The following is a 27,386-nucleotide window of genomic DNA, read 5'->3' as shown; positions in this document are numbered from 1 at the left end:
AAACTGAAAGAGCAGAAATCCCAGAATGGCCGAGGTTGGAAGGGACCTCTGGGAGTGATCCAGTCCAACCCCTGCCGAGCAGGACCCCCTAGAGCACGTCGGGCAGGACGGCACCCAGGCGGCTTTGGGATACCTCCAGAGCAGGACACCCCACAGCCTCTCCGGGCCAATCCCTCCAGCCTCGCGCCACCCTTGGAGGTGCCGATGCCCGGCTCGGCTCTGCCCGGAGCAGCCCGCAGCCCGGCGGGGGCGGTGTCGTGCCGAGCCGAGCCGAGCCGAGCCGAGCCGGGCTGGGCTGTGGGGGCGCTGCCGAGCCGGGCCGGGCGGAGCCGAGCCGTGTAAAACCGTGCCGAGCCGAGCCGTGCCGTGCCGAGCCGAGCCGAGCCGTGCCCACCATGGCCATCGCGCACATCGCCACCGAGTACGTCTTCTCGGACTTTTTGCTGAAGGAGCCGCCGGAGACGCGCTACAAGGGGCTGCGGCTGGAGCTGGCGCTGGACAAGATCGTCACCTGCATCGCCGTGGGGCTGCCGCTGCTCCTCATCTCCCTCGCCTTCGCCCAGGAGATCTCCATCGGTAACCGGCCTCCCCTAAGCCCCCCCCTCAGCCCCCTGCTCCGGCAGACAAAGGCTTCGGCGGGGCGGGGCTGGGGCTGGGGAGGGAAGGGTTAAAACGGGGGATCTGGGGAGGGCAGCGCTTCGTGGGGTTCAGCTGCCACCCCCCGGGGGGTTTCCGCTCGGGGCTTGGGGCAGAAGGAGGGTTTGGGCTGTGGGGGGAGTGAGGAAGGAGAAGCATCCCTGGGTGCACCGCCATGGAGCAAGCATCAGACTGGCCTTCCTCTGCCCTCCTCCTCGTCCCTGGGAGCACCCCAGACCTCTGAGACAGACCCGTGGTGCCTTCATCCCGTGGGGGTGATTTCAGGTGGTCCCTGCTGCAAGTTTCGTTTCTGGGCCCTGCTCAGCCGTGGGCAGGGGAGACCACCTGGCAGGGAGCGGAGGCAGGGAGCAAGCCCCTCAGACCCCTTGGCAGGACTGTGAACCCTCTGCTTGGGTTTGAACTCTGGAAAACTTGGGGTGTGCAGTGGCAGGGTGTGCTATTTCTCACCTCCCCATCCCCACGTTACAGAAGGGCTTGTGCTGCAGCCTGATAGCCAGCCCTTTTCCCAGTCTCAGAAATGACTGAGATTTCCAAGCCCAAATGACAAAGGTTTGTAACTTGGGTGCTTGCTTAGAAAACCCACTGCACATAACAATTCCTCATCATTCAAATGGCACTCTGCGAAAGAAGATTTCAAAGGTGAAGAAGCAGTGCTGTCCATTTAGAGACAGAGGTGAACACACCTCTTCCATGCTTTCAGGAATACTTTGATTTTCTGCACGTACCTGCCTGTCGGCGTTCAGCACGGTACACCCAAGGTACATGGTATTTAGCTTTGAGTAAAGCCAGTGACAGGAGACTGGAAGCTGGCATGGGATTGTGAGTTAGTGGTGAATCCGGGGAAAAACATCATGGATAGCATTCATCGGATATCAGGATTAACAGATAAGATGCCCCAGGCCATTCCGTTCACACCTGTTTCAGTAGATGTGGTTTTGACCCATAACCCCGCGACCTGCAATAACCAAGCAGAAGAGTCGAGGACAGCCAGGCTGGGATTGCCAGGACCAGACCCATGTCTCAGGGATGCTCTGGTCAGAGACTGAAAGGATGCAGAAGTATTTCTGTAATTTAACCTTTTAATTTACAGCTGCTAAGTGTGCTTTTCTTCACCTTGAAACAATGAAAAAGAGGGCTGTGGTATTGGGGGCTGTGCAGGTGCACAAACTAGCTCGGATGTGGATCTGGCAGTTCTTCTTTCTGCTTCCTCTCTAAAATCTCTGAATTCATCTGTCTGAAACAGTGGCTATGTATCAAGGTCTCTCCAATGAGCCCGGCAGAAGTATTTCTTTCATTTTCCTTTTTTAAGTAAAGCCCCAACATGTGATGGTTGAGTTACAGGGATGGGTAAATCTTTCATTTTTTTGAACGAGTGACATTTTCCTGTTCACCAACCAAACATTTGCTCCCTGGTGCATGGTGTATATAACACCTTTCATTATTAAAATGATTCAGGTTGAATCTGCAACTGCAGCAGATTCACAAAGCAAGAATAAAGTGCACACTCCATCCTGCATGCCAGGGATACACCACGTGCTTTTTTTTCCTTGTAATCTTGAGAACCAGTCAGAAGAAAACCTGTGGTTTAAAACCCAGCTCTTCTGTTTGAAGAATAAATAAGTCAGTTGTGTGATGGCAGGCCTCCGGTGTCACTGAAGCTCCACCACGTGGTTTCCATACAGAAAGTGATAGTACGGCAGCCGTGCTGCCCCTGGACAGCTAGTGCCTGTGGCCTGCACAGTGCTTACAGCTCAGCAGGCTGCAGTTCGCTGAGATGTTCCCATTAAGGGTTTTTGAAGGATGCAGAGGGTCTTGGGTCTTCTGTGGGCCCTGCTGTTCAGCCTGTGATGAAATGGAAAGCAGGTGTTTGTCTCAAACACTTCCTGAAATAACCGTGCTTTGAAAAAACTCAGGGCTGCTAAACCTAGCGAAAATGGTAGGGTGCGTTTTAGGTCGCAGGAAGAGTGACCCAAAATCAGAGGTGGTTGTGAAAGGAGCGTGTGAGTCACTGTGTGGAAATATCCCTGCCTCTGGGTTCAAAAATCACACACACTTTCCAGAAACGAGTGCTCAGATCCTATTTCTGTTGGGATAGTTGTGTTCTTCCCACCTAAACTAGCACGGCAGCTCTAGCCGTCAACTTCCCCTTCCCTTCTGGTGCCTCACTGCAGCAGTGTCCGGTAACTGCAGTGTTCATCCCACCTGTGGTTGCTGTTGATTGTGCAAAGTGATTAAGACGTTTACAAAGGCCACAGGTGTCTTCCAAAGCTGTCAAGTACCTTTGGGTTTTGATAGAAGTTTCAGATAACAAATGATTCACAGATTCAAATTGCGTATCGCGGAGGATTTCTGTGCCAGAGGCATGAAAAACACAGCCGCGGTGCTCAGGCAGGGAGCAGTGAGCCCTGCAGGATCTCCCTGGGGTTAGGAGGTACTACGTGGTGTCAGATCTGCATGCCGGCATCCTTCCGGGGAGAAGGAGAGCTGACGTGAGTTTATTCTTGGTTGCATTTCAGAGAACCCTGATCAGCTGCAGGTTTGTGATGATTTTAAGCCGGTTCTGGTGTTGCTTCCTTGTGGCTGAGCTGGGCCCTGTCTGCCATGTGAAGCTTTGCTGCTCAGCACGTGGCAGAGGAGGCTGGAGACCCTGCACCTGCCATCTCTGTGTCTGTCTCATACCGTTTTATACTGGGAACTTGGAAATAGCACTAGGATTGTGAGCATTCGAACAGTGCTATGTGTGCTTACATTACTTACATTGCTGCCTTACGTTGTCTCCTTAGATTATTTGGCAGCTCTTTGGGCAGATACACAACAGGTTGGCAGGTACTGCAGAAACAGAAACCAGAGGAATACATATACATCATCCATCCCTCTGGGGAAAAAGAAAAAGAAAAAATAAAATTGGGGCACCCTCAGCAATGTCTGAGCCAGAGAATCAGTAAGTTTATTCATGCCATTTTTCTTTGACTATGTCTTTAGTAAGAGTAGCTTTGAGACATGGTTGAGATTCCAGTTTTTAAACTGGGTGTTGAGATCTGCTTCCTTACTGTAAACAATTTAGCTGAAGACACAAATATTTGTTAGGGAAGCACCGCTTGTTATGGTCACAGAATACTCGTTTTTGCTTGCACGGCGCTGAAATCCTGGTGTGTAACTTTGCCTCTCTCTGCAAGGAGCAGGGGATTGCAGAGTGGAAGCAGAAACTCCCCTGGCCAGACATGGGTGGTTGAAATCTTTCAGTGCCTCACCTTATGGCTGGGACAGCTTGGTCATTGTATGGAGAAGGGGGGAGAAGTCTTCAAACCTCTCTTTCCCATGGCCAGCACTCCTACTGTGACTGTCGCTGTGCCTCAGGGTGTGGAGGGCTTTGAAGAGCCACGTGGAGGGAGGCAGCATATTCCAGGGCAACAAGTGAAACCCTAAGCAGGTTGGACAGAGAGGAAATCGAAACGAGCTGCTAGTTGTGGCGTAGGCTTGTTTCTCCGCCAAAGTCGGTCTGGGAAAAATGTTGATGGCTGGCATGGGCCACAGCTGAAGAAAAGCAGATGTACGAGCTGACCACTCAGCATCAAATACTCACATCCTTTTCCATAGGAAGGGAATTGGGAATTGTGCATGTGTGCTTAAGCCCAGCAGCTGCTGTCCCCACACTGCCCCGTTTAACCCTCCGTGTGACAGCAGCAAGCAGGGTGTGTGGTGAGGTCCAGCTGTGGCTCCACGCAGGAGCTGCTGGCAGGGAAGGGAGACGAGAATGGAGGGAGATGGCTAGGGGAAGGAGAAGATGAGCACTGTGGTGGATACCTGGTGTCCCTACCATATATTTGGTCTGGGCATTGTTTGCGTGCGGCTGATACATTGCTAGCATGACTTAGTCCTCTCATTTCAGCATCTGTGTTTATTCTATGATTTAACAAAAGCCCTTGGAAAGCTTCCCAGGATCCAGAAACCATCACATGCTAGTAGAGAGACCTAAGAAACTTGGGTATAATCAGTGTGAAGGTCTGGGAACCACTACGAATTGTGGCAGGGTGGTTGGTCGGGAAGCACCTGGCCACAGACTGACCCGCAGCAGCAGCACGGATCTGTCAAGATGAAGATTTGTTGTGCTGAACGAGTCTTGCTGCCCCCCCCCCCCGGTGCTCTCAGGTTGTCCCTTGCTGTGCTGGATGGTGCTCGAAGGTGGGGAGCCCTGTGCTATGCTGTGCATGCCATGGGTTTAATCTCCCCACTCACCATTTGGGGCTTTCCAACTGGTGACAGATCTTCTTTGCTCTGCTCAAATTCCACTTTGTTTCTGGGAGTTGTTTTTTTTTTTTCCACCTCAAATTGTTTATTTGAGTTCTCATCTTCTCCCCCAGAGGGCTGCCTGTAGACTTTGGGGTGCCTCAGACAGCAGAAAATAGAGGGGAAAAATGGTGTTAATAGGGAGTCTGTGTGCTGCACCTCAGCAGCTTCTGTGGGTGCTGCTGGGGCGGCCTTGCACACCCTCAGCAATTAGCTCAGCATCCCTCTTCTTGCTTCCACCTGCGCCCACATCTCTATAAAAATTGTGTTTCTTGAGCAGCTGTGAGAATCAAATGGATGGGAAGGGAAAAAACATTTTTTTTGAGAGAGTAAATCATAACACATATAGCAAGAAGTAGCCTTAACTTTTGGATTAGGCTCCTTGCCTCTGCTGCTACCCCCTCGCTGACCCTTCCTGCTGATGTGCATCTGCCTTCATGGTCACAAGTTGCCAGGAGGGCTTTTGGGAAATAATCCTATCTTGTGACTTCCGTAAGAGCTGGGTGTAATTAGGCCAAAGACTGTCACTGCGGCAGCTGCTGGTTGGGAGCTCGGCGAACATTTCCAAGTGCTGCCAAAGCAGGCTGAGCTCTGCTCATCTTGCAGTTTGTTGCTGAAACTGGGAGCGGTAATGAGGGGACTGAGTCAACCAGCATCTGTCCAGAGCAGTGCTTCTCAGCCCCCTCCAAGCTGTGAACTCCAAAGCATCCTGTGTTAGTGGTGCCGACCCAGAAGAGCAACCTTCAGCTTCCTGCTGCGGGCTCTGCTCTTGGTTTTGTCCCCTGGTTCCCCTTAAAGACCTCTTTGGAAGCAGGCTGTGGGCCAGGGACTGGAAACCACCAGTGCAGAGAAACAATTTAGGACATGCTAATGTCACCATGGATGTGGCAGATATTTACTGATTATGGTTTTTCCATGGCAGTTTATGCCGTGCTGCTCTTTGCCATGTAAAGAGCCTTCAGCGAAGAGAAGATAAACCCAGGCCTGCCCAGAGAGCTGGGGCAAGCCTTCAACACCGTTTGCTTCAACATCAAGTCTAATTTGTCTTTGGGTGAACATCTTAATCTGCTGGTGAGGAGAATTTTTTCTGCTTAACTTCTACAGAACCAGCTTTTCATTTCCTACAGAAATGACAGACAGGCAGTGGCCAGACTGCGTTTTAAAAGCATCGCGGTCCTCTGGCATTGCCAAAAGTTTGGAGTAACAGCAATGTGGGCAGGGGAGCCAAGGGTCCTTAGCCACTGTTCTGAGATGTTGCTCCTTCTTCAGGTGATTTTTTTTTTTTATATTTCTTTATATCTCACTGGTGGGAGTTTCATGCACAAGTTCTTTTTCCCATGATTAAAAAAAAAATCTGTCACTCTGAAGGCATTCCTGACAAAAAAAAAAAAAAGACCTTGCTCTTTTCTCACTGCATGATTTTGAGACTTCTCTGAGGAATAGCTGGCAGCCCCAAGGAGAGGGACAGATACCTGCTAGCTCCTCTGACCCACTCTACTTAAATATTGCATCACCTGGGCTTTATGTTCTGCTGTCAGAGTAAACCTTGGTGATCAAAACAGTGTTGTTGGCTTTTTTTTTTTTTTTTTCCTGTGCACCCATGTATGTCTCTATAATTCCTTTGTAAACACAGACTACTCTCCTTCACCCAACCTGCCACTTTGGTCCATAAGAAGCATCCATAAACCTAATAAAACCATTCCTTCCTGTCTGCTCTTTGATGCATGTGTGCACACCCACGCATACAGTTTCTTCTTTGGCACGCATTGGAACATTTTATTTTAATTATAATTATTTTTTTTAAATGTCAATGTAAAGAATGTGCATTGGGTGGTGCCCGGCATTCTGTACGCTGTGTACATGTTGCTTGATTTTCTTGTTTGTGGGATTTTCCTTAGTGGCTGCTAAAGTACCTAATTCTTCCAAGATAAAAACAGATATTTGCATATCATAGCTGGTTCATTTTGCCCAGTGCAACACTGTATAGTAATTAATAGCCAGGTTTTCATCTAAGCCTATGCAAATCTTTTCGCAGCGATTGCAGTGTAGTAGAAAGCAAGTAATTGCTTACTGAAGGTTTAATCCTGTTAGCTACAAACCACCTGATCTCGGCTCAGGAGAAATGGCTCAGCCTATGATTAACATTGATTCCTGGAAGCACTCTCTGTTAGTTTAGTTTCTTAATTAGATGCCAAAGTAGGAAGGGAGGTGCTGAGCCACTGGGGAGTGAACCAGTCCTGCTTGCTGGGCATCCCCTCCTGGCGAGGGATGGGTGTGCGGCCTGGGGTGCTGGCCCTCTGTGGGTGTCACTTTGCCCACTAGTGAGGCAGTCACATACGGAACTGAGACTCTTCTTCTGACCTGGGATTTTCCTTGGGAGGCTGGAAGTGTATTTTTGTAGGTAGGCTGCTGTTTTGGAAAGCACCTCCAAGGGCAGCAGGATGGGAGCAGCAGATTTGACTTGAATCCTGCTTGTTTGGCATCAATAGCAGTTTTTCCAACTCCAGTTGGGCCAAAGGAGCCAGAGTGGGCTTGCTGAGCCCTGAGGAATCCCAGCTGGGATGGAGACATCCTCTTTCAGCCACCTGATGACCGATGTGTCCCAGATGAGCCTGCAAGACGTAGGCAAAGCTCAGAAAGATGTCACCAGCACAGGACCTCCACCTGTGGCCTGTCCCATGCTGGGTTTTCCAGCACTGGATATGAGCTGCAGAGCAACCAGCAGCAGGAGATAGGGCTTCTCCTGCCTCAGGCACGCAGGAGTCACCTGGGGCTTGTTGCCAAAGCAGGCGTGAAGCCGTCGGAGGCCGGGCAGGGTGGCAGCTCTCCTGGCTGCTCTGTGGCGGCGGTGACGCAGGCCTGCCCTGTGCAATTCGTGCTGCCAGTGCCAGCTCTAGCTGCAAAAGTGACGTTTTATCACACGCAGGTGCTCATCTGCTGCTATCACTGCCTTAATTTTCTGCAGCACTCATGTGGTCTCTCCTTAGCAGTCACTTTTTTTTTTTTTTATGCTCCTTTCTTGGCAAAAGCCTAAGTCAAATCCCCATAACTCCTCCCTGGGGTTGAATCAATACCAGGAAATGATCAAAAAACTTATGTAATGATAACTTGGCCAAGGACTGTGTTGTGGCATCTGCTTAATGAAGGCAGCCGTGTATAATTCCTCGTCCTTCTTGCTGTGCATGGCACCTCCCTGTCGGTGTTACAGGTTTGGCTGCTGCTTTTCCATTACTTGTGGGAGCAAAGTGGCAGGAGTGGCTTCGTGTGACCGAGTCAGGAGGCTGTCCCTTTGATAGCCAGGGACTATTTGTCTTCTACAAAGTGTGTTTGTGTGCACGTGTGTGCACAGTGGTTTTGGTGAAAGGCATTTAGCCCTTTGCCTAATTTCTCTTCCAGTTCAAACTACAGATTTTCACTTCCTCCAGGATGTCCAAACATAAATTGTTTAGATTAATTGCTGTTACTCCTTAGGAGGGGAGAAGAAAAGGTGGGAATTGTGACCATTTTCAGCTGCATTCGGTGGAAATTATGCAGAAAAATTCCCTCTCTGTTTAAGTCTTGGCATACCGCGGTTAGTGCAAGGCATACCGCGGTTAGTGCATATTAACAATTATTTACAGCCAGCACTGCAGTAAGTTAATTAAAAACCAGGGCAATAACCAGAGAGTCCCCAGCTTCTGCTGATGTTTGTCTCTTCTCTGCCAGGCTCCTGACTGAAAGTTACAACGGTTTCCAAAGTCCCTGCTGAAATGCTGGGGATCTGAGGAGCCGGGCTTGCTGCTCTGCTGCAGCCCTGGGATTGCTGCAGCTGTCCTGGTGGGACCTTGTGCTTACACTTCTCTGGAGACAGAGGCTGGCTGCTTTACTCGTCACTGATTTAAAGATTCCATCCATCACTTTCAGTGGTTTCCCACCCGCTCACGAAAACAAACACATTGTTGTTCTTTTTGCAGATGGGCAGACATGGATAAGACAGAGCTTCTTGCTGAACCCTTTGCTCACCCTTTGAAAGGGCCACTTGCTTGCTGCTTCACCCAGGGCAGAGCCAGCAGCAGCAGGAGGTTTGTGAAGGAGAGCAGAGCAAAAATGATCCCCATGCAGCAGAGAACAGAGACACTCCAATTGCATCCTTTATTATTATTATTATTATTGTCCCCTGCAGGATATTTCTTGAGCTTCCACAGATAATAGGAATTTTCTGGAAAGCAGAAACTCCCAAAGCTGTGGGAGAGTGCAAGTGGTTGTGCTGTGCCAAGTTTGTTAAATCACGTGAGCTCTGGTCTGATAAACAGCAACTTGTTTTCCATAAGGGAGGCTTGTGACAGGTCAAACCATGTCATTATGATACTACAGCCTCAGAAATGTAACAGTGATTCATAAGGCAAAGCTCTTATTTATAATGCTTGTTCACTATGCTGCACTGTAAAAAGGCTGTACAAGTTACAGGGCTAGTGCAGTCATCTGTTACAAAAGCAGTTTTATTCTCTAAAAGCTAAGCAGCAAAAAGACACAATGAAGGACGCAATCTTATACAAAAACCTATTCCTATCAAACACACAGGATTGCCCTCTAGCACTGACTTTGATGAATATGTTAAGGAATGAAGAAGGTAGCAGTATTTCCCCGTTTTGCTCTTTTGACATTTGCGTAGTGTTGGAGGAAGCGTTGGAGGCTGTTCTTGGAAGAGGGCTGCTCCTGGAAGAACTGCCTCCACTTTTTGTGTAATCAGTTGGTGAAACAGCTATCCTGTTTCACCTTCCAGGAATGCTGTCTGGAAACTACTTTTTGCTTTCGTTGTCAAAGCTTTGGAAAGAAAAACAAACCCCCTCAGCCTGTTTTACCAGCTCTCATCTAAGGAGCCACCAAAGCTCCACGTCAAGTAACCACTCTTCCATCTTGAGATATGTTGTGGGAAGGCTTAACTGGTGCCTGTAGCTGGTTAGAGCACAATTTAACCCTAAGGCTGGCTAAACAGCTGCTCTTGCTGACAATTAGTGCCTTCATCTCCAATTTGAAGCTCTGGAGAAGCTGGAGAAGCGCTGGGATTAAGTGGAGATGACTGTGGTGTGTCTAGTCATGGTCTTGGTCCTGCCAAGAGTTATGGCAGGGAGTCCCTGTTTTCATAGGGGTAACCAGAACCCCTCAAAACTTGTTCATGGTCACTGAGGCAGAACCAGAGGCGTGGGATGCACCTACCCTTGTGTTAAAGCAAGGGCTCCAGGGCTGGGCAAACAGTGTTTGAGGCCTTGTTTCAATAGATGTGTAAGCTGTGGGCTGAGCAGCTGGCAAATACAGCGGCATGGTGGTCATTTCCTTGGGAAACCAGCCTTATCTGTTCACACTTTACGTCTGTTGGCTCCCCTTTGGCCAACCTGAGGCAAGTGGAGGGAAGAGAGGTCTTAGAGGTTCCAAAAAAAAAATGAAAGGCCTAAAGATGGGTGCTTCTAATTGCCATCTCAACCTTTAGCAAACATCAGAGAGTCCTTGAGGGAGTTGTGGGAGAAGTTCTGTGGGAATTAAGGGATTGACAGAGCTGCTGTGTTTCCTTCCATCACTTAGTTTAGTAGCCTGACATACAGCAAAATTACAAGTGTGAGCTGTTCTTTCTAAACTTGATGATCTTTTTTAATCTTGCGAGTGCATGATCACTTCTGCTTTGTTTTCCAGGTGCCCAGATAAGCTGCTTCGCACCCAGCTCCTTCTCCTGGCGCCAGGCTGCCTACGTGGACTCCTACTGCTGGGCAGCTGTGCAGCAGAAGCAGCCATCCCAGAGCAACCTGGAGAACATTCCCCTCTGGCTTCATAAAGTATGTACAGAGCTCCTCATGGAAAAATTGGCTCCACGTAGAAGCCTGCCTTTGCCTTACGTTTCTCATTCCTGTTCTCTGGTATAATCCCTGGCTTTGACTTGACCATGTTTTTAGAGACAATGTTTTCTTTCCCTTGCTTCCAAGGGGGATAGTGCTGGAGGAGGCATTTTCTGCTTTTAAATAAAGGATCTGTTGTGCTAGAATAACAAATGTCACCAGTTACCTGATTCAAAAGTAATGTTGATGTGTTGCCCTGGAGCTGGGTCCCAATGTGCCTTTAATGGGGCACTTTAAAACCAGGACACAAGACACAGCAGCTGACTTAATGCTTGTATCAAAACTTTAATTTAGAAAAGCAGGATAGTAAAAACATTTCATGTTTTTATTTTGTTATACTTGGCCAGTTGAGAGAGTTGGACTCAGGGCAGATATGGATTTGGGGAAAGATGAAGTACATCAAGGGTACCAATACATTTAACTCCTGCCTTCAGTGCACTCCCATTGAGCTGTCTTTTGTTGCAGGTAAAGCAGCATTGTACCGAAGGCATAGCAAAAGGCCTATTTTATGGATAAAAAGTGCAGTAGATACTGAGATACTTGAGCTGGCTCAAAGGGGCTAGCTGAGCTTTGGCAGGAGTTACAGACTGACCTAATGCCATGCCTGGAGCTCACTCCCTTGCTTGGGCAGTGCTGATGCTGAAGTCAGAAATACTGCTGGATCTCTGCAGGTGGGGGGGTTTGCTATGTGCTGCCCTTTTATTACCTCGGGAGCGGCACTGCTGGAAGCTGTGCTGCTCCCAGATCCAAGCTACAGCTTTGTGCTCCAGCAAATAACGCCACTGGTGACAGGGAGAAGGGGAGGGCCTCGTGATAGAAGGAGCTCAGGTCCAGGACCTGCAGCACCTGAATTTCTGGGTTCTGCTGGCATATCCTGTACCTCAGCTTTTATGATCCAGTCAGCTAGTTGTATCTCCTCGGACAGGCTATTCAGGGCTGTCTCTGATACATTTGCTGACCCAGATCACTGACTGTGAGGGTTTACTACTGCCTTCTCCCATGAGCTCCACTCATAACCTTAACCCAACACTCTTCCCTTTCATGAATATTAAAGCCAGTGTTGTTGGTTTCTGGCCTGAACTCATCATGGCTCAATTAGTGCTTCAGATCACTTCAGCAGAGGCCAGCTGAAGCTGCTGGGACATCTCACAAAGTGGTCAGCTTGAGCAGGTGGAACCTCTACCTGCAAGCTGGATGCATTGCTCCCTCCTGCTGAGGAAACAAGTTCTTGTGTTACTTGATTTCTATTCATTGAGTTTATGACACAGCTGATAGCTGGCAAGTGCAACTGTAATTCTTTTAGTTTGCCAGCCATGGGTAATAAGCTTTAGTGTCATACTTTTATGACACAGCACACGTTAATTTGCTGACTAGTGCTGTCTCAGGAATTGATGCAAGGCCCATCCTCTGCGGTAGCTTGATGGTATGTGATGTTTCCTTGCAAAACCCTGCAGACTGGCTGCGAGCAGTGTGTCTGAACAGCTGAGTCAGAGGCTGTAACTGAGCCAGGGTGCCTAGTCCTAACCTCCTAAATCCATGCTTGGCCACCAGCCCTTCCACTGAGGCAGGCACTGGAAGCTGCATGTGCTGTTTGGAGACCAATGGAATGGAATGGAATGGAATAGTTCAGGTGGAAGGGACCTGCAAATGTCATCTAGTCCAACCGCCTGACCACTTCAGGGCTAACCAAAAGTTAAAACATGCTATTGAGGTCATTATCCAAATACCTCTAGAGCACTGATGGGCACAGGGCACCAACCACCTCACTAGGAAGCCTGTCCCAGCGTCTGACCACCCCCATGGTACAGAATTTTTTCCTTGTGCCCAGGCTGACCCCAGGCTGCTCCCCTGGCACAGGTCTGTGCCATTCCCTTGTGTTCTACAATCAGTCCCAGGGAGTAGAGACCGGCACCTCCCTCAGCGCCTCCCTCCTCAGGGAGCCTCAGGGCACAGTAAGGCCTCCTCTCCAGACAGTGCAACCCAAGGCTCCTCAGCCTCCCCTCACAGGACACAGTATTAGTTAATATCCATCCACTTGTTGCTCATCAATAAGTTTCCAGGCAAGGACCACTGTTCAGGCATTAACACAGCTCTTTGATTCCTGACATGGCATCTGGAGGCATTTGATTGTTGATTTTGGTGAATCCAGAGCCTGCAGCTGGCTATACTTGCTGGTTGGCATACAGCGTGGGCTGGTCGCTTCTGCAGGTGTGTGGGGCTTTGGCTGTCTCCCTGTGCATGCTCTGTACTGCAAGGCAGGTAAAAACTCATTGGTCTGCAGATTTTAGCTAGATTTTGGCCAAGTTGTTTTTAAAATGTGCAGAGCAGAGCCTTTGTGGGAGCAAGGTGATGTTACCAAGAAAAGGGAGCCTGCCTGAGCTCAGAGGAGAGCAACATCACTCTGCAGTGCAAGGGCAGGGATGCTCATACAGGGAGAGCATGGGTCATTAGCCTGATTTTTCTTAAAATAATTTAATAATTTATAATAATTAATTAATTAATTAAATAATAATTTTAATAATTAGCCTGATTTTTCTTAAAATAATACTTGCAGCTTTTTTTTCTGCATTCTGGGCAGCAGTACATTTATTTACAAGGCACCTCTGGTTCTTTTTAATACTGACTCACTTAGCATCTTACTCTTTTGGCTTGCTGGAAGACTCTATAAGAGACTTAAGGAGGCATATGGTTTTGGGGGCTTGAGGTTGTATGCCCCAGTTCCTGACTGAAATGAATGGATTTCATTATGGCATGCTCTGTGCTTGGTCAGAAGTGCTGTCAAGGGTTTGGTGGTGTAGAATGGAAGTAGGACCGTGGTGTTTTTGCCTCCTGGCAAAGAAGCCAACTTGCAGCAACTTGCCCTGCTTTTGTTCCAGGTGTCTGGTTGCACTGAAGGATTATCAAAAGTAGGTTGTATTGTAGAAAACCTGAAACCTTCCTATTTCTCTCCTATTTCGGATAAATGTTTGCTCTTGGATTTATTTTTTTTTTCTGTCAGTAAATGCATGTTTCCATTTCAGGCAATCCCCAGAGCTCGAGAACGTTTACTTGGTGCCAGTTCTGCCCCAGGAGATATCTCCCAGAGCTTTAATTTATTGGTTGGAAAGCATATTTTGGAGTGGAGAGGAGGAGTGTGCTGCAGCTCTCTGGGCTCCCAGACTCTGCTGGTTTGCACATCCCCTACAGGTGCTCAGGGCCTCCCTGGACCCTGCTGCTTCTCAAAGAACAAGACTTCTGAACTTTCCAATGATCTGAAATAACTCTTTGCACTGAATGGATAGTGTGCTGAAATGTACAATTCAAGAAACAATCAATGGATATGTGGAAGTGAGACAGTGGGGTGTGCCCTGTCTGTAATCTAAGCTTAGCACTGAGATTTCCTCTGCATCAGCAAGAAAGCTGACAAAATGCCTATATTACAGTCCTCTGGCAAGACACATCTTCAGGACTGTCATTGATGGAACTGGGCTTGGTCAGGCTTTGCTCTTCTGTTGTCTCTACTTTCTTTTTGGGTTTTCCCTTCAGCCTTAAACCCCTCGAGAGGTTTTCTGTATCTATCTAAATATCAGAACAGAGATACTGGTTTCTAAAGATGAGTGGTAAAGAGACACTGATGGAGGAGCCATGTACTTGCTCCTTCTTTGCAGATAGTTTGTTTCTTGTCTCTGAAGATGAGCGCTCCACCTGATGGCCTATTCTGAAAAAAACGGCTTGATTTTGAGCTGGAATAGAAATAAGCTTTTGGCCATAGTGAGTAGCTGATCTAGTGGAGGAGAAGATTGTACTGTGAAACCTTTTTAATCCAGAGTGCCCAGAGAAATTTACAGAAACACATACAGGAGAACAGTGAACATCATCTAATTGGCTCTTGATAGCCACCAGACATGATGGCAACCAAGTAAGCTTGGGGGCATTCACTGAGTGATGACCTCTCCGTAGCCCCTAAACCTAGATTGCTGGGATGTAGTTGCCTATGATCTCATAAGTTAATTTTTTTGAATTGCTCTTTTTTCTAGTCTGCTGTTAATTGGAGAGAATCAAGGAGGAAGTTAGCAAAGCTGAGCTAAAGAGTAGGTTCTTCAGAAGAAGGGGATTAGTACCAGTGTGAAATGAAGGCAAACAGTTCATCTGCATGCTGCTATGTACATGACTGAGAGCAGAAAGGAGAGGTCTTCACATGTGGCACAGGAGGGAAAAGGCAGTCATCTGGCTCAGATCTCTGCAAAAGGGCAGACGAGTGCCATGGGAGGCATTTTGTACAAAATTTTGTCCAAAAAATCTCAAAGCATTTTGTACAAAAAATGTGTCTGAAGTCATTGTATGTGTGAACTGAAACTTACCTTTTTCAAAATAACTTTTTGTAATGAAACTGAGATTTACTGTGGAGCTGTGGATTGCTTCTGATTTATTGTCTGTAAATATACATGAAAAAAAAAGAGTGTTTTTCAGTCTGTTGTTGGTATGATTATAATCACAGTTGTTAACAGGTTCTCGTTACTCAGTGTTTATGCAGCTTCTCAGTCAGCTAAGGACTCCTCATCTTTCACCTATAAAGCCCCACCCAGAGGGATTAAAGCCTGACAGTGCAAGAAAACCTGAATGCAGATATATTTCTAAACCATTATTTGAGTGTGTGGTATTATCACTAGTTTAGTCACATTAGTTTTACTAATTAAAACTGGAAAAGTACAGTTCTTAATCTTCAGAAAGCAGGTAACAGGAGGGATAAAAAAGTGCAGTCAGGGTTTGAAACTCACTTTCAGATCTGAGGTAGGATAACCTCTCAACCACGTGGCAACCTTTAGAACTATGACTCATTTACAGCTCTTGTTCTGCCCTGAAACCCAGTGAAACATCTCCCATTGAGTCAAACACGAGCAGAACTGTTTGGAGGGAGCTTAATAATATTGCTTCTGGAAATGTTTGTTGCCGTCAGCCACGCTGGGGCATGTTCCTTTGCTTTGGCTCCTCCTGTTGACACAGAGGAATTAGGAACTGAAGAAGCTGGCACCTCATCATGATTTTATTATTTTATGAGAATTATTCTGATCCCAAGTTGGTAGAAGCACTTCGGTGCTTCTTTTAGTTTTACTGTATGCCAATTAATTTTCTCAAGACTGTGCTCTACACCAGGGCAGTTTAACAGCTGTACATTAGTGTACTTAAATGTAGTGTTTTACCACTATTAAGTATGGTAGAAATCTGAATATTTGCAGTCATTTTAATAGTGAATAAATAGGTGAAGAATAAATAAGAATAGATAAGGACTGAAGATACAGTGAAATTAGAAAGCAGTTGTTTTCTTAATGTCACTGAAGTGGTCCTCACGTTCTGCCAGCTGTCTTTATCCAGATCTCAGCAGGCTTTCTGTAGGTCAGGCCCTATCGAATACCTTCTGGGCCACTCCACCATTGACAGCTATGTTTTCTTTTGATGACAAAACCATATTTGAGCATATGAAGAAGTTTTTAAAAAGCCCTTTTGACTTATTTTCTGTGTGTTTACTGGATCTTAGTGCAGTTGAAGCTGGGGATGTTATATAATTGACTATTTCAGGTTTTAGTTTGATTTTCCCTCATCTTCAGGAGAGTATGGTACAAATGTATCTTTAAAAGACAATTCTTTGGTAGCAATGTCTTCTCTGCATGTGCAAATAGATTGCTCAAACACTTCTTCAGACATACATATATGTTGGTTGCAGAACTAGCTGATTTATAAGTAATTTAAAATGACTGAAGCAGATGTCTTCAAGAAGGAGGTCAACCTCTAGAAACTCAGAAGGATGCTTTTAAGGGCAAGAGAACAGAGGCCTTAGAGACAGTCTGGGATCTGCTTTCCTACTTCTTTTCAGCCTGGGGATGGTTCTGTTTTCTCTCGTGTAAACAGCTGTGTTTGTGTGTTAGATGTCAGGCTCTCCCCACAGCCTTGGCAGTTTATCTATACTGCGCTTGACTAATCACTGCTATTTAGTGTGACCAGTAGCATGTTGCTGTGTGTTGGCCTCCAGTGATTCAGATGGATACCATTTTGTGGAGGCACAAATTTGGCAGCTTATTTCCCTGGCCTTCCAATAAAAGGTGATAAAAATCATGCCATGAGAATATTTGGAATTCATTTTAATATTTCTAAGGTTAACACCAACCATATGTTCATTTATCACTGTAGGCTATGCATGTGCATTGGGAACCAAAATATAGTGAGGATGGTTCATGTCATTCTGAATATTTATCTGAACACAGTTGTTTACAGATCCTAGTAAGATAGTTGTTTTGGAAATATGCATTCAGTTTGTGCAGATAATTTTCATGAGAGGGGTCAATGCAGGCACTTGAATGCAGGTCATGGCTGCAAGAGAGTTCAGTGGGTTAATTAGGAGATTAGAGTTTCTACTCCATGCACAAAGGTTATTTTTCCTTTCCATCCATAGTAGACAGTACTGATTTGAAACTGCTCTACCTATTTATGGTCAGCGATGTAAGAAAACAGCACATATCTATGAAATGTAAGCATTTTGATGTGCATAGATGTTTTGCTTTAAAGATAACCTTCATGGCTGCATTTATGAGTGCACAACACATGACTGAAAAGCACGTGCTCTGCTGAGATGGGTCCACATCCCAACACTCCTGTACACCCTGCTCGTGTATGGGGTGCTCTTGGCTTTCAGGAGGATTTGAGTACTAAACTTGTTGGGCCTTTGCCTGTCCTTTGATTTTCTCCTTGCAGCTGCATGGAAATGAAAGTTCAGGGCATCCGGGTTGAAGCGTGGTATTACAGCCCTTAATGTAGTCTCACTGATGAAGTTCAGAAAAGAACATCTCGTACCACAGGGTATTTTATCTATTCTAATGTATCTTTTCTAATCTGCTATTAGAGGACTTGTCTTCAGTTATGCAATGTCATATGCTGCCTTAAACCAAACATTGTGAACTTGCCATTGGAAAGGAACTTGATAGATAGCAAAGGAAAAAACTGAGTTCTACTTTTAGGGCAGTAACTTTCTCTGGCATATATTTGACTGTATAGCTCTTGAGGTGAGTGATACTTCCTGTTTCATCTAAATACTACAAACTCTCCAAGACTGGAGAGTTCCTCCTTGTGTGCTCAGTGCCTTAGAAGTAATTACATAAAACATGAAAAAACGAGAAGCATATTGCGCATGCTTATCCATGTGCAAGTGCCACAGAATCCATTTTGTAAAATGAGAAGTCTTTGTGCATGACTGTAAAATGTGGTCAGATGAGCTGGATAATTCAAGTCTGTTGTTCTAAAACCTAGGACTCGTGCCAGATGACTTTGCATTTTCACTTCTGCCTGCTAGTTCAGGACCCAAAATTTTAATGATTCAGAACAATTGGCTGGTTATCTAAACCTGCTGTTAACAAATAGAACACGTCATTCCTTTTTAAAAAAGACATTCTGAGAAGGATGGAGTCTAGCATCAAGTGCTGTGGAAGGGCTGACAAACACAGGCTTTGTTTCCGAACCAAAAGAGCTGGGCTAATAATGGTCGTGCTGCTGCTCTGGCTTCAAGACTATGCAGAGAAGAGCTGCATAGTGTCTTCTAATGCTTCCATAAGCTGGGGCTTTGGAGGGTTATAAGAATCTCAGGAGGGGAAGTTCATGGCAAACATGCCTTTGCCCCAATAGTCTGATGTTTCTGGCTGAAGAGGTAGTGGTAAAGGAGTCAGGGAGAGGAGGAGGTGCAGGGGAAGAAGGCTGGAGCAAGGCAGGGGTGATGGATGGGACTGGAAGAGGGCTGGAGCAGAGCAGCAGGGCTGATGCCACTGCCACACAAGTGCAGAACCTGCCACCACAGTCTCTTTCTAGGTATGAAGGAAGACATGGAGACTGGGACAATAGAGCTTTTGGGCTGTGACTTCAGCATATCAACCATCTTGCCTCTTGCCGTGCCTCTTGTAGGCCTCTGGGTGAAGAGCTCTGAAGGAGTAATCAGATACTGCTCATGTTTTTTTTTTTTTTTTTTTTTTTTTTTTTCCAATTTTGGGGATCAGAAAGGGAATTCATAAGTCCTCTGATACTTGTAAAGTTTCAAGTGAATGAATGGTGAAGCCAAATGGTATAAACTGATGTAAGATGCATTGGTGGCTCCTTACTAAATTATGTATGCTGTTTCTTTCCCTGCCTGGCACCAGTGGAAGGCTGTTAAGACGTGTATGACAGAGAACTAAGTGAAGTCAAGCAGTCTTAGCAACAATCTTCTACAAGCTGACATTTGTCAAGGCCCATGGAAAAGGTGTTGCAGCATTCTGGGCTGAGGAGTGTAGATAGGTTTAGGTGTGTTCATAGATATGGGAGGTTATTTCTAGATAATACAGATTTCTGAGGATTTAAAGAACCTAGCTATGAGACCCTAAAGGTATGGGCAGCCTCAGGCATTGGGACTGTGACCTGAGAGACCTGATGGCAGTGTCCACAGTGATGAGTAAGGGCAGGTTCTTGAGCTGTTGGTTTTGAGTTGGTTGCGTGTCTACAAAACCACCTGGGAAGTGTCAGAGTATTACACCTGGACTGTAAATGATAGACCTGGAGAAAAGCAGATGGTCTGAAGTTATCTGCTATGTACAAAGAGGGAAAAGAGAAGGCAGTGAGGGCAGAGCTCTGAGCAGTTTCGACAGGCTGGTGTAGGTGGGGAAAGGCTCACATCAAGGGTGCAGCAAGTAGAGCTGAGAGCTGCCACTAAGAACATGACTTCAAGAGAATGAGCTTGTTCAGTTTGCTCAAAATCATTTAGCAGCTCAAAAAAAAATTAGCGGCACCCAACATCGGGGCTGTCCTGGCTGCTGGTGCAGGTAGGGGCTCTGGAGGGAGGAAATTCCTGATGGTGACTATAGACAACTCTTTCTGTGAGCATGGTTTAGTGGTGCAGAAGATGGTAGTATGGATTTGGAGAGGGTACTGGGTACATTACCAGTCCCCAGCTGTGCCAGGAGATCGGAAGAAATCCCCTAGATCCATTAGGCCTGGGAGATCAGTCCCCTGCAGTAGAGCAGGGACAGGCCACAGCCAGAATACTGCAGCATGGGGTTGGTGTTTGCTGCTTGCTGGTGAAGAAGAGCTACCTCTAGTGGGATGTACAATATAATTACAGTCGGCTCTGCTTCGTTAACTAGGTTCTTAAAACAAACCTGTTACAGGGTTAGCCCATTATTACCCCATTCTCTTTCAGATTAGATGTGGACCTTTTTTAAGGTTTTCTTTCTTGAGGGCTTACCTAGAGACTGAAGTAGCAATTTTGGCCAAGGGTCAATTATGTTGCTACTGAGCAGGAGTTAAATTATGAATTTATAAGGGTTGCAAGGGAAAGCTAACCTGTAAATGCAGCATTCTCTGTTTCCTGTGGTTATTTAATGCTTTTCATGGCTTTGTCTTACTGTGTGTCACCAATTTCCGATGTGACTGCTATGCAGAGAACATGGACATCCTGAAAGCCGGTTCATATTACAGTCTCCAGTTGCTGAATGCAGTTCCTTTAAGAAGTTAGTTTTTTATTTGGGTGCTAATACATCATATACATTCCTAGTATTAATAATTATGTAGGATTTTGCTTTAATAGTGAATATTAGAAGCAGCTTTCCTGGATAATGTGCTCAGTAACATCAGATTATTTATTTTGTGCATATAAAACTTTAATCTCTCCTGCAAACACAAGGTAATATTAAGTCCAGGTTCTCATCCTGTTAAATACCTGCAGATCCACTGATGTAAGTGGAGCTGTCCCACTTGGTGATTAATGATCTCAACCCAGGTTTCTTCTAAAATTCTCCATTAGCTTTTTCAATGAATGTGCAGCAATAACATTTAAGATAACTTAAATCTGATTCGAATTTGTTTACCACAAATAACTTAAAAGTCCTTAGGAACTGATGCTGGATTTGAGTTAAGTGCAACTATCAAAACTTGGATGTAATGAATTAAAGGCTAGTCAAATTGCACAGTATGTTACATTAACTAACTACTTGTCTAACTAGATCTTACATCATGTCTCTGTAAGTGTAATGTCGTGTATGAATACACACCTTGAATATAATGTCACAGTAGATAGAAAATACCTTCTTTCCAGCAACTGCAGGGAGTTGGAGATTTAATCTCATGGTGGAAGACTCCTACTTGGTGATGAATAGGAGAAAGACAGAAAGACTTCAAGCTGTTGTGTTTTATAGCTGCATCAGCCCTTTCCCTAAGCAGTGGGGACTATATGAGGGCAGACTTCTCTGCCCGGCGTTAGCATCAGACCATTCTGATGCCATCTCTTGGTTTCTATTTAGGAGTTGTCTAAAAATATTTAAATACCCTTACAACCATAGTTATATCCTTTATAGTCTATATGCCATGCACTCTGAAGAGCCATCTTTGCTTGTGTGCAGATACAGAACTCTAAAAAGTTTATTAATTACCTTCCTGGTTACTAATGGGCAACAGGAGAGATTTCCACCAGCTTTTGGAGCATTTTACTTGCTATGAGCAGTGGTGACACATCTAGGAGGGTGAGTTACATGACACTGCCCTCTCCTTCCAGGCAGCCTCTCTGATAGCTTCTTTGGTTGGTTTTGCTGTTTGTGGCTCCCTAGATTAATGCCTCAGATTCATTTCAAGCAGTGCAGCTCTCAATACTCAGTGAAAATGTAATCAGGACTGTAGTAACTTAATTCAGTTTGTTGGCTTTTTGTTTTGTTTTGTTTTGTTTTTTTCAAAGCTTTAAGCAGTAGTTAGGTTAGTGGAGCTGTCTGAAAAGAGATTTGGCTTCCCTGCATGTCCCTGATAACTGCAAAAATATGTTTTAGTAAAAGCATTTACATAAAGTTATAGGGAATTTAATAGGCTTATAGGAAAAGGTGGTGGCAGACTGACTTATTTTATATACAAGTGGAGCCTAACATGAACTTTTTCTTCCTTCAGTTCTTCCCATACATCCTTCTGCTAGTTGCTATCCTGCTGTATCTACCATGTTTGTTCTGGCGCTTCACTGCTGCACCTCACCTTTCTTCAGACCTGAAATTTATTATGGAAGAGCTTGACAAGGCCTATAACAGGGCAATCAAAGCTGCTAACAGCGTCCGTAGCGGAGACGCCAGAGACCCCACTGACTTAATTCCAACTGCTAATGAAAACTTGACACAGAGGTAAGATACTGGGGCTTGGCTTTCTTTACTCTTTTCTTTAAGTTCTGAGCTGATGTGACGTGAATTAACAAATAAATTTATAACAAAGGTTTGAATGGTGACCTCACACATTTTTAAATTTGTTTAAAAAAAAAGATATCAGAAAACATTACTGTGGGCACTTGGAGCTGGAACTTACAGGTTTCTTTGGTGAAAGAACATATTTGATTAGCTCTTCAGGTTACTAATTACCGGAGGCGTCCTGGTTTCTTTGGTTGCTGTACTTGTTAATTAGTTTTACCCACTGTGCATAAGAAAACAAGAGGGGCTGCAGTCCTCACTTCTCAATGTTCATGGCAGTTGCTTGCGCCCTGTGAGGCAGAGCCTGTTACTTGTCTTCACCTGCCCTTTTAGGTCTGGGTCTGCAGAGCTTCTGATTAAAACAAAAACAAACAAACAAAAAACACAAATAAACCACCATCAGCAGCAAACCTAACACCTGATCCCCCCTCAAAACCAGCAACAACCAAACAACAAAGGCAAACAAGCTTTTTTTTTTTTTTTTCTTTTTTTTTTTTTTTCCCGTTAAGTATAATAGAACCACTGTTGATTTGCCCCATTAAGAGAGAACCTGGTCTTGTATCTGTTTTAGAGTATTAGGCTTACCTGAAATTTAAGATGGTAGCATCTGATCTGTGATTTTTTTTCTCTCTTCCAGTTTGTGGGAAATTTCTGAAAGCCACTTTAAATACCCCATTGTGGAGCAGTACCTGAGGACAAAGAAGAATTCCAAGTGCTTAATAATCAAATACATTTTCTGCCGTTTACTCACTCTAGTAATTATTTTCCTTGCGTGCCTCTATCTGGGCTACTACATTAGCCTCTCCTCTTTGAGCGATGAGTTCCTCTGCACCATCAAAACAGGGATCTTAAAGAATGACACAACTGTTCCAGATGTGGTTCAGTGCAAGCTTATTGCTGTCGGTGTCTTCAAGGTACTCAGCTATATTAACCTGATAGTCTATCTCCTGGTGATGCCGCTGGTGGTGTACGCGATGTTTGTTCCCTTCCGGTGGAATTCAGGCATTCTCAAAGTGTATGAAATCCTGCCAACTTTTGATGTGCTGAAACTTAAGTCAAAGTGTTTAGATGACTTAAGCCTTTACCTCCTCTTTCTTGAGGAGAACGTGAGTGAACTTAAATCATATAAATGCCTCAAAGTGCTAGAGAACATTGCAGTTTCTGAGAAGTTTGATGTCATGCAACTTTTGATAAACCTTGGTACAATTAAGACAGATACTGTAGATGGGAAGCCAGGGACAGCTGTGCCAGAGAAGCCTGAAGAAACACCTGTAGAAGAGCTGGAAAAAGATGCAACAGAGCTACAAGGTAAGGTGGCCTGCACTTTCTTTAAAAAAGAACAAGAAAAATAAAATAATAATAAAAAAAAACAGCATCCAAATCTGGTGGTATAAGGAATCCATTAATTATTGAAAAAGTAATAATGAATCAGGTTGCATCTAGGTGTGTATTCCTTCCAAAAATCTTTTAATGTGTTCTACAAGGAAATTGACCTACTTAGACCTTGCTATGTTTTCTGCAATATAACTGCTGTAATTTCATTTACATGCCTGCGTGATTCACTTGGGATAGCAAAAGCTTAGATTAACGTAAAAATAAATCTGGTATTCAGAAATGCTGCTGGTGGAGGAACAGAAAATGATGAAAAAGGGGAAGTAGAACTGGGGCCAGTGAATGTGCTCCAGTTCCTTCTTAAGCAGAGAGAAAGGAAGATATTCTGCAAAGTGATTTTTGCCAAAACGGACTGAGTCAGGATCTGGATTAGTGTACCTGTTCTCTGAATGGTCCCATCAGTTTCCAGACATGACAGGCTCTGAGCAATGCTTGTTATAGGAGACTTGGGGTTAGATTCTGTCTGAAAAATATGGCATATCTTAAATGTGATTCCAACTCTTTTGTCAAGTGCCAAACTACAGAAGAGAAGCCAAATATCCAGATAGAGGCAAAAAGGGATGGGAAATCTTTTTTCCCGTTTGAACACGGCCCCTGTCGCTGATGTCCATGCAGAAGCCATAGGACACCAGCACCAACATCCTCTCAGTGAAGGAGCTCAGACCCCAGGAGCTGTCTCTTCACAAAGTCCTTCACTTGTAGAAGTGCAGATGCTTTAAAACATTTAGCAGCTGACCTTAGCAGGCGAACACCAATGCTGAGGGCAAGTTAAAGAGCAGGAAGACATAAAATCTTCCTCTTCAATTAATCATGCCCCATGCTTAATAGAAAAAAAGCATCATCATCATTCAGAAGGTAACCGCTCTTCTGTGCTTTGGTCAAACACTTCTGGTAGGCTGAGGCTTGGAGGAGAAGTGAGTTTATAAAGCAGGGGAAGTAAGAACAAACACTGAGAATGATTTTATACTGTAGAGCTGGCTGACACTTCTGGCAGCCAGCTCTAGAAGAGCAGTTTGGAGTACTCCTGACAGACAATAGTCTTCCTTTTAAATGTGTCTTTTTTGAAAATACAGGTGGGTCAGTTCTGCTAGGAGGATTAGGAGCCCTAGATGGAGGTGTCTGCTCAACAAGCTGAAAAAACTAATGGAGAATCTGACTCATTTTTTATCTGAAAGCAGAACTTCTCAGACTGTTTTCATTTCACAAAAACACTTCAATGGTTTTGGGCTTGCTTGTCTTTAGAGCAGAACAAACTCATGCTTGAATCTCTGTTAAAATGTGTTACAGAGAGGAGCTGATGGTTTGATGGCTTTTCGCTTTTAAAGGTTTACTTTCTGCTTAGTTTTGACAGACCATGAAGCAAGTGGTCACATGAGCCCCAGAGAAGATAAAAAACTTCGCCAAAGACTTATTGATTCTTCATGCTGATGCCTTCCAGCCACAGCAGGCAGGAGTTTCGTGCTGCAAGAGGGCTTCTCCTCCGCCTTCACCGCGCTGAACACAAGGTGCTGCTCTTTGAGTGCAACTGTCCCGGGAGCCTGGCAACTCCTCAGAGGACAAAATGGTTTACAGACTATTTGTTGAACATAGCTGAAAAAAACATGCTGTAGACTTTCATTATTAAAAAAAAAAGAAAAAAGAAAAAAGAAAAAGAAAAAAAAAGAAACAAAGAACAAAAGAAACGCTGTTATGAGTAACAACTGAGATGCATTGAATGCCGGTGAAGCTGGCATCAGGAAAGAGCACTGTTCTGTACAGGGGTGGGAAACATACCCCTGTGAATATCAAAAAGGGTTGGACATGTTGCATTCTGACATGTTGCTCCACTGGGCACAGTCATCATAGTTCTGGGGTGAAAGTGAGGCATCTGGGGGTTTCTGTCCTATGAAAGGTTGTTGGGGTTTTTTATGTGTGGTTTGTTTGTTTTTCTGGGTCTGGCTAATCCGTGTACCAGGTGTGGCTGGGCACTGATAATGGCTGTGTCTTCAAAGGAAAAATAGGGGTTTCTCTGTTCAGCCCAAGATGTCTCAATGAGTCATCTCCAGAGTGAAGTGTGGGATTATTCACATGGCACTGATGGAAAAAGAAACTACAAACAGTATTATTATAAGGGGGTACAGTAGATTTTAGGGTTTTTGATTTTTCTTAGTATTCATAAAATAAAAATGTCAACATTTTTTATACAAAATTATATGTAAGCTAAATATTAGGCTAATTTCTATTTGACAGTTGTTTTGGTCTTAGTGACTGATGTATCCTTCTTGGAGTTTGGACTGAAGATCAGAGAAGTTGGTTCAATTTTTGTAATAGTCTTTAGAACTTCTTTTTTATGTTTGTACAATTAGAATGTGTTTCATTGTGTTTGTAGCATCAGATGCAATATTAGTTGTACTGTTTTCCAAAACCAACTTGAGAGGACAGTCCTATTTGTGCTAGCGTAGCATCGAGTGCCCCAGCAGAGCTAACACCCAGTAGCCAACGTGACCTAGATGTGGATATGAAGAAATGTTCTCCCCACACACTGTGACTGAATTTAAATTGAAGGAATGATGCTGAAGTCGGTTGGGACAGACATAGGAAGAGGGAGTGTTTGTAAAGTAGAAAATTGTCCCCATTTGTTATTGTAGCATTTGTCCCATCCTGTCCAGGACCTCTACCTTCTGTTAACATTAAAGTGACCTCTGTCTTGAATTTTAGATACTGGGTTAGGTGGGGGGGGGGTTAATTGCCACAGTGACTTTGTGTATCTTCCATAAATGTTATATGCTTCCTTGCTTTTCTGTATTGTCTGTGATACTGTAACTGAAATGTCGTCTGTCACCTCTTCCAGATTATCTTTGTAGACTAAGCAGTACCTCTGTTGTAGCTAGGTGAGTCTTCTGTTTTCCAGTTCATCTGTCATCTGCTGGTTTGTTCCTGCCTGTTAGTGTCCTCTGTGCTGCTGAGAATGGGGGGAAAAAGAAGTAGTTGGCGCTACAGCCTTTGCACTGAGCTACTTACGTGCTGTGGCAGATTTCAAAGAGATAATGCACCTACTTGAATTGGGCCGCTGCTGTTAGACAAGTGGATCCCTAAAGTGCTGCCATGATACACATTGTGCTGCTTTTACAAGAACACTTTGGTTATTGTACTATTTTCAGTTAAGACAAGCCTTACTTAAAAGAAAGTCTTAAAGCCATAGCATTATGCTAACTCTTCACATCGGGCAGTGGCATGGCTGCGATCCTGGCTATTGCATTACCAGTGGGCAGCAGGGTTTATGTTGGTCTGAGCTGCTGTGTTGTACTGCGTACTTCTCCCAGCAAACCTACTGCCACTCTGACCTCTTCTAGGTTGTGTCTCTCAGCTGTGCTGGTGCCCTTTATCTGCAGGTAAAGCAGATGCACTACTCTGGTTTGGTATGGTTGGTTGGACATGTAATCTGACATGGGCTTGCACAACCAGACCCAGCCATGTAATTCTTGCTCTTAAGGACTATCTCACGGGGGCAGCTTCCCTAAAGCTCCCTGATGTGACTGAACTCTGACAAATCTTTGTGTTTCACAGAGACAAGTGTACAAATACTCCTGAAAGACTAAGACAAGCCCCTTCCCTTGGGTGGCATGGCCGTGAGCTGTTGGCTACCCTCTGCTGATTTCAGTGCAAACACTCCCGGGCTGTTGTTCAGTGAAATTTGTTTGGTTGTCTTCATGTGCTGTGCGTGTTTTCAACAAGGAGCAGTAGTGCAATACTAAAATTTTGTGATGTGGGTGTGTTTGAACTGCTTGATGTAAGTAATGGGTTCATAGTCTTTAAAACTCGAAGCTCCTTCAAGTAATATTTCCGTGTTTCATGTTGGATCTGAACCTTACCTTTTACTAATTCCCTTTTTGTATTTAAAAATATGACTTGCTGCGGTGAGTCTTTTGATGTCTTCTGAAGTGTTCAATAAAACATGTATCAATTCTTGGTTATTTAAATAAAACTAACTTGTGAACTA

The 27,386-nt window shown here is 45.0% G+C and overlaps 1 protein-coding gene across 1 annotated transcript; it reads left to right on the top strand.

The window, feature by feature from the left end:
- The first annotated feature begins 314 nt into the window (after positions 1 to 314).
- Positions 315 to 27,386, top strand: PANX1 (pannexin 1). Its single transcript, XM_035328662.1, has 5 exons — positions 315 to 576; positions 10,612 to 10,751; positions 21,732 to 21,955; positions 22,653 to 23,323; positions 24,750 to 27,386. Exons 1-5 carry the CDS (start codon positions 396 to 398, stop codon positions 24,833 to 24,835), a joined length of 1,302 nt encoding a protein of 433 aa, XP_035184553.1. The 5' UTR covers positions 315 to 395; the 3' UTR covers positions 24,836 to 27,386.

Source organism: Oxyura jamaicensis, chromosome 1, assembly GCF_011077185.1.
Source record: "Oxyura jamaicensis isolate SHBP4307 breed ruddy duck chromosome 1, BPBGC_Ojam_1.0, whole genome shotgun sequence".
Lineage (NCBI taxonomy): Eukaryota > Metazoa > Chordata > Aves > Anseriformes > Anatidae > Oxyura > Oxyura jamaicensis.
The sequence above is the reverse complement of the archived record's forward strand: the minus strand, read 5'-3'. Positions and strand labels throughout refer to the sequence as shown.

Coding starts and splice junctions, on each gene's coding strand:
- PANX1 (XM_035328662.1), top strand. CDS start 396: ATGGCCATCGCGCACATCGCCACCGAGTACGTCTTCTCGGACTTTTTG. Junction 10,752..21,731: donor TTCCCCTCTGGCTTCATAAA/GTATGTACAGAG, acceptor TTCTTCCTTCAG/TTCTTCCCATACATCCTTCT. Junction 21,956..22,652: donor AATGAAAACTTGACACAGAG/GTAAGATACTGG, acceptor TCTCTCTTCCAG/TTTGTGGGAAATTTCTGAAA.